This window comes from Antrostomus carolinensis, unplaced genomic scaffold (genome assembly GCF_000700745.2).
Source record: "Antrostomus carolinensis isolate BGI_N321 unplaced genomic scaffold, ASM70074v2 scaffold31465, whole genome shotgun sequence".
Lineage (NCBI taxonomy): Eukaryota > Metazoa > Chordata > Aves > Caprimulgiformes > Caprimulgidae > Antrostomus > Antrostomus carolinensis.
The window spans coordinates 2461-9033 of NW_010317561.1; the positions used below are offsets into that span (position 1 = coordinate 2461).

At 56.4% G+C, this 6573-nt stretch overlaps 1 protein-coding gene across 1 annotated transcript in view; it reads right to left on the minus strand.

The window, feature by feature from the left end:
- CEP131 (centrosomal protein 131) overlaps window positions 1-6568 on the minus strand; it is a gene marked incomplete at both ends in the record, with an annotated part of 8810 nt that extends 2242 nt beyond the window's left edge. The window contains 10 exons of the mRNA XM_029085121.1: window positions 944-1060; window positions 1153-1278; window positions 1809-1946; window positions 2060-2251; window positions 2564-2746; window positions 2876-2976; window positions 3122-3290; window positions 5014-5130; window positions 5886-6003; window positions 6399-6568. Coding sequence (XP_028940954.1) covers window positions 944-1060; window positions 1153-1278; window positions 1809-1946; window positions 2060-2251; window positions 2564-2746; window positions 2876-2976; window positions 3122-3290; window positions 5014-5130; window positions 5886-6003; window positions 6399-6568 — 1431 coding nt within the window. The remainder of the gene's footprint in view (window positions 1-943; window positions 1061-1152; window positions 1279-1808; window positions 1947-2059; window positions 2252-2563; window positions 2747-2875; window positions 2977-3121; window positions 3291-5013; window positions 5131-5885; window positions 6004-6398) is intronic.
- Between the last annotated feature and the right edge of the window lie 5 nt (window positions 6569-6573).

The window sequence follows — 6573 nt, forward strand, 5'->3', positions numbered from 1 at the left end:
CACCAAGCACAGCGACATGGTGCTGGTGTCTTCCCCTCAGCTGGGCTCAAAACTCCAGCTTAAACAGCCAGGCGAGTCCTGGGGGCGTCTCTCTGAACAGGCTCAGCCTGGTGCCAACGCTGCCCCGCTCCAGAGCTCCAGGCACGGGCTCAGCTGCAAGGCCAAGGGTGAGCCGGGACCAGGGCAGCCGAGCCAGGACGAGCCCTGCTCAAGCCAGTGGTGCTGGCTCCTGCCAGGCCCGGCACTGGGCGAGCTGAGCCGTCTCCAGCTGCGGGACAGGGAGCTCTGCACACCCCCGAGGGAACCAGCACATCCCAGAGAGGGGCCCCAGGCATGGACCCCCCTGCACAGGCTCGCTGGGAAACCACCCTCTGGGTGTTTGGGGGCTGGTCAGGGAAACAGCCCCGGGAAACCCGCAGAGGCCCGTTACCTTTGCTCATACACCCCACGTTCCTTCACAGCCTTATCCCCACTCAGCTCTGAGAGCATCCCCACTCCTGCAGAGCGGGCTGGGAGTGTCCCAGCTCAGGAGGATACAGCCACAGGTACAAACTCCCCTGGTTTGTGCCAGTGCCTGCCCTCACCTCTGCCAAATCAAGATCCCCCGGTCACCCCCGAGCTGGGGGTGAGCCCTGTCTGCAGCAGGACATATGGGAAGGGTCTTTCCACGCCGAGCCCCTGGGAGCAGGCACTGTCTCAGGCTCAGTCCCACACACCTGGCTCTGGGCAGCACAGGACAGCGGCCGCTCTGGGAGCCAGGGCAAAGCTCTGTGGGTGACACAGACTTTCTGTGCACAGAAAAAGGCTCCTCAGAAGGAACAGGCCCCACCAAAGTGAGAGAGACCACACTGCTCCAGGCAGGGGCCCCATCTGAGCAAAACCAACCAACTCTGGCTGTGGCACATGTCCTCTCCCTGCCCCTCCACCGTCCCTGTCCCCTCACCAGCTCGTGCTGCTCCTGCATCTGTGTGATTTTCTTGCCGTACTTCTGATCCACTTGTTTCAGCTCAGCGACCACAGCCTCACACTTCTCACTCAGCACCTTCTTATCGTCAATGAGCTGGGCAGGGTAAAGAAAAGGCATCAGGCAGGATAGAGCCACCTCCACCTCTGGCTTCAGAAGCACCAGTCTGAGCTGGGATGGGACATCACCTGGTCGATGAAGGCCAGATGCCTCTGGATGGCTGCCTCATACTGTTCTCTCTGCAGCCTGAGCTGGTGGCCAAGCTCCTTCTCGGTCTGTTTGACATGCCGGACAGTCAGTTCTCTCTGCTGAGCCTTTAGGATGCAGGGAAGAAATAGTCACAAGGCATTAGAGGGAGAAGTTACACCAGCCCCAGTGTGTGCACAGGAGAGAACTACCAGACCTGGAAGGAATTGTCAGGCCAGGACAAGGAGGAACAGAGCTAACACAGTCCCTGGTGCTCACACCTCCTGCCCCCCTGCCAGTGAGAACACCCAAACCCCTGTGGGACACAGGAAAAGGTTCAGCCCCGGTCCTGACCGAGGGCTTCAGGACTAGTCAGGCACCTGGCAGGGAGGGGAGTTTGAGGAAGGTTTTCAAATCAGGGGACAACGAGGAGAAATTGGAGAGAAGCCCCCAGCAGACTGGGAAGGACCTTGCAGATCTTTCCCACGCTGACAGTGACCGGGACTGCGGCACTCTGCAGTACTTTGCTGGGGACACAGATGGGAAACCCTATTCACAGGGCCCTGATCTTGTGCTTCGAAGCCTCTGCCCCAAGAAACATCTGCTGAGGGTCCTTGGCCTTCCTTTCCCAGCACGCCAGCACATCTGGCTCACACACCAGGGCTGTCTGCAGCAGGCTGATGGCTCGTTTCTTCTCCTCCACTTCCAGCTTCAGCCTCATGATGGAGCTCGTCACCTCTGTGGCAACAGCCGACGCCTGCTCCAAGTGAGCCAGCTCCTCTTCTGAGAGGAGACCCTGCCACAGCGAAAAAAACACGTTACAAGGTAGTGGGGACCAGCTGGAACCAGGACAAGGAGACAGGAGACCCTTCCCGTCCAATACAGATGGGTTCTCCCTCCTGCACTCACCTCTCGCTGCGTGGCCGAGGCGGCCGACCTGGGCCTCTCCTGTTCCGACTTCTCCATCTCATCCAGGAAACTGATAATGCTCTGGAGCTTGGCCTCCGAGAGCAGAGCCCCATCCTCAGGGACTCCCGGGGAGTGGTTCAGCTTCCCAAACTTCTCCAAGTTATCAGCAGTCAGGGAATTAGAGCTGGGCTCCTGCTGGACAAGACACAGCTGTGACACACAGCCACGCGTCCTCCAACAGCAGCCGGGGGGATCTTCTCCACTACTGGAGCCCAGTCCTCCCACTGCACCCCAGTAACCAGCCTTATCCTCCGTGCTCATCCCTCTCCTGACACAGCCCCCAGATGGTTTTGCTCCTCCTTGGCAGATGCCCAAGCCCTGGCTGCACCAAACTCCTCCACTGTCTTCTCTGGCAGCGAACCAGCTGCGTTTCTCACCCTCCAGCACCCAGCAAGCACTGGGAGAGGGCAGCCCATCTCACCAGGCAGCCATCGCCCTCCTTACCCCATCTATCCAGGCATATCTGTCCTTCTTCAAGAGCTTCGGTGGGGGAAGCAGCTCTGGCTCTTCCTCCAATAGCCTGAGGGTGTCCAGCAGCTCGTTGAGTGTGACCTTGGACTGAGCCCTGCTGACAGCGGTCGCCACCGTCTCCAGATCTTCACCGCCCATCTCTCTGGAGCTCACATCCTAGGGGAGAAGACAACACACCATGTGGCAAAACAGTTCACTCATGTCCCCAGAAGACATCAAAGGCTCCAAAGCCACCTCAGCAGAACAGCTGGTGCCAGGAGCCCCACAAGGCAAAGCCAGACCCACCTGCAGCTTGTCCTCAGCCTCGGGGTCCCGTGAGGGCGCGGAGCCAAGGTCTGTGAGGCCGCTTTCTTCTGGCTCTGCAGCTACCGACTGGAAATTGGCCTCTGCAGGAACCAGACTGTTCTCAGAACCAGCCCCTTCAAAGCAGCTCCCCAGAGTGAAGAACCACCCCTCCATCCTCCTCCTCCTCCTTCCCCCTCATGTCACAGGCTGCCCCAAAACCATCGGAGATCTGCAGAAGGGACTCACCAGCGTTGTTGGCTTTGGTGACGCTGTTGGCTGGACTGACATTCCTTGCAGAAGCAGGTTTGGCAACCTTCTTCTTTGCTACCCTTCTGCTCTCCTTCACCAGCGCAAGCTCTTCTTCTGCCAAGCACTTTGCATCCAAAGCCTTTTGGGCTCTTTTCTGGTGCAGCTCCTGTGGGGACAGACAAGCCATCAGCCTCCTGCCCAGCACACGGTGTGCTTTGACCTGCGCTGCTCGGAAGTTCAGTAACACTCAGCTGGCTTCGTGAGGCTCATGTTGGAAAATGTGGCTTCCCAGAGAAAGAGATTTCCATCTAAATACACAGAGAGCATTGCTGGATGTGTTGGAGAAGAAAGCAAAAGTGTTGGGTGGTGCCCTACAGAGTCACATATCTCTGACCATCTTTTTGTGGCTATCTAGGCTACAACAGCACAGAATTCTTCAAAGGATATTTTCCCATCACCATTTTTATCTGCATTAATTATGATTTTATCTACAATTTGCTGTAACTGAGCATGTTTGAGATTGCTCCCAACCATCACCTTCAGCATCTAGAAGAGGTCTCCATTTGAGATCAGAGAAACAGGATCATTTGGCTGGAAAAGACCTTTGAGATCATTGAGTCCAACTGTAACCATCTTTGTCTAGATCATAAATGCAAGAAGCAAACCTCAACTCTGCTCCTTTTCTCCTTTGACACTGAACTGGGAGGCTCCTTCTATAAATTCTTTGAAGTCCACTTCTCCATTTCTGTCTGTGTCAAATAAATGTATTACTTGACGTACTAATTCAGGTAAAGATATTAATTTTTCCATGCTCAGAGAATCAGAGTTGTCCAAATCAAGCTTCTTAAACCTCTTTCCTACTCATTTCATCTCATCAGCATCAAAGTGCAAGCACATTTCTAAAGGGCTGCTTGCCTCACGTCCCCCAGGGTGGGTGGGAGGGCTAGTGAAGGCCTGGGGGACAGTGACAACCCACGTGCTGGCTGCTGAAGGGTTAACAGGGAGAACTCTAGAGAAAGGGAAAGCACAGGAACAACAGCTCTGCTGGAGATGGTGGCCAAGGTCTTGCCAGCTCCACATGTGAAGAGGGCTGTTCACATGCCCTGCACAGTGTCCTCTGCTGCTCCTCAAGGCTCCCCGGATCCCGAGGGCTGAGCAGCACAGGATGCTGCAGTGCCCAAGGGGCTGCCTGAGAGGATTTTGGGAAATCATTTAAGGCACAAGCACGTGTTTGCAAGGCTGTTTTGCTGTCCTCCAGCTGCTGGCTGCTGTGTCTCCCTCGACCCTCGCCCCGATGAAACATGATTCCATTTAGGGCAAAGAGAAACTGGAGGGTTGGGTTTTTTAAAAAAAAAAAAAATTCTTCAGCTGTATTGTATCCAACATGCAACTCCCCCCAGCCTGTGCCAGGCCCCATCTGTGCCCCAGCAGCACCAGCACTCTCCTGCCACAAACGGGGCTGCAAGAAGAAGGTGAAGACAGCGAGGTGCTTCCTGCCAGCAGGCACAGAGCGATGCTCAGCCCACCCTGGAGGGACCCCGCTCCACAGGAGGGTCCCTTTCCCCAGGGCCCTCTCATCCTCAGCCACTCCAAGGAGCTGCAGTTACAATCTCCCTGTTTCACTGTCACCCTTCTCCCAAAAACTAGATGGAAACCAGCGCTGCCTTTGCAAGCTCTGAGCGAGCTGCCAAGGCTTGGCGGGAGCACAACGGGAAGCTGCTCTCTGGCACCTCCGTCTCCGCAGGGAGCACTCCATTTCCAAGCCTGGCTCTGATTCTGCTTCGTGCAAAGCCCCAGGAGATGCAGAGGAGAGGCCCTCTCGCTGCCTCACCAGAAGATGCCAACAAGCTGGTCTCATGTAGGCCACAGCGCCCTTGCCTTGTCCCTACCTGGATGGCAGCACAGCGGGCCAGGCGCGCCTTCTCCTCTCGGATCTTCCGGCGTTCCTGGTCCTTCCTCTCCTGCAAATCCAGGATATTCCCTTCCTCCATCCGCTGCTGCCTTTCCTTCCAGAGAGGAGGGTTAAAAACATTACTGAGAGCTCTCCAGCACCCACCACCCACAGCAGAGAAGGGGGAAAGGTCACACCACACCTGAGGTCACCCCATATCCAGGCTTTCCATCCCCCCAACCCTCCCCTCCATGCAGGAAAAGAGCCCTCAGAAAAGCTCCACGTTAGAGCAGCTTATTTTCTTTAGATCCTAAATGTAATTATTAGTCATCTGGGTCTGAAACCACCGAGGAGACAAGGCTTAAAAATAGACTCTCACATGCAAGAGCTACAGTACTTTTCGTTACTGGGATAAATAATTAAACACAAAGAAACACAAATAGCTGCAGATGACTCGTCACTCTCCGAGGAGCCAGCTCGTTACTGATTCGTTAGGATGAGCTGAGAGAGGGCATCCCTCCTCGGGCCACCAGCGTGTCCGAGACAATAAGAATTCAGCAGAATTTGTGCTACTACTGCCAAGCATCTGCCTGCTCCCCGCTGAAGGGAGCTGGTAGAGCAGAGCCTGTAGTGCTGAGCCCAGGGGCTCCCAACCTGAATTCCCCCTGGAACCAAACCCAGGCTTTCCCCCCACACAGCCAGCGCATCTCTGCAGGGATGGGACCCTCCCCGGCTCCCTGGGCCACGAGGGGCTGGCTAGATGCAAAGCAAAAGCCCCCCCCATCTCCAACAGCTCAGGTCTCAGTGACTAAAGGGACTCAAATTCCCCAGGTGCCTGAAGGGTCTGTGCTCCCAGGTGACAGGACTGACCTCTCTTTGGGAAGCCAACAAACGCCCCAGAGCTGCTGCTGCCGCCCTGTGCCGCTGCGAGTGACGTCGGTACCAGCGCTGGATGGTCACGGCGGCCAGATTGACCTGCTGGATGAACCTGTGGGGAAAGGGAGGGTCAGACCTGCAGGGAGAGGGAGGGTCAGCGTGGCCCCGGGGTCCTCCTTGGCCACCAGTTGGGTGGCACCACCCTGTCCTGCTGCAGCAGAGCGCAGGCTGCTCGCCCATCACACCCCAACTCAACGAGGCCTTTTCCCAGACTGACTTTTGAGGTGGGAGGAACTTGTGCCTTTGATGAGGACAACTCGAAGTGTAGAGCCACATCACAGGGAGGGTAAATCAGCCCCTGCAGGTGCACTAAGAGGGGCCCTTCCCAAATCTGGAGCCCCACTGGAGAGGAACAAACCAGAACCAGCTCCCCTGGAGCTCATCCCTCCACCTAGCACCATCCTCCTGGCTCTCCCCACCAGCCATCACACACTGGCTCTGCCTCACCTCTCCGCCTCCTCCTCGGTCACCTCCTTCCTCCGGGGCAGGCTGCTGCTGTTGTTATTGTGGGTCACGATGTTGTTGCTCGAGAAATTCTTCTGAGACTTCACAAAACTGCTGCTTTCACCATCCTCGTTCGAGGTCGCTTTGACAACGTTGCTAAGGGAGAAGATGATGACGA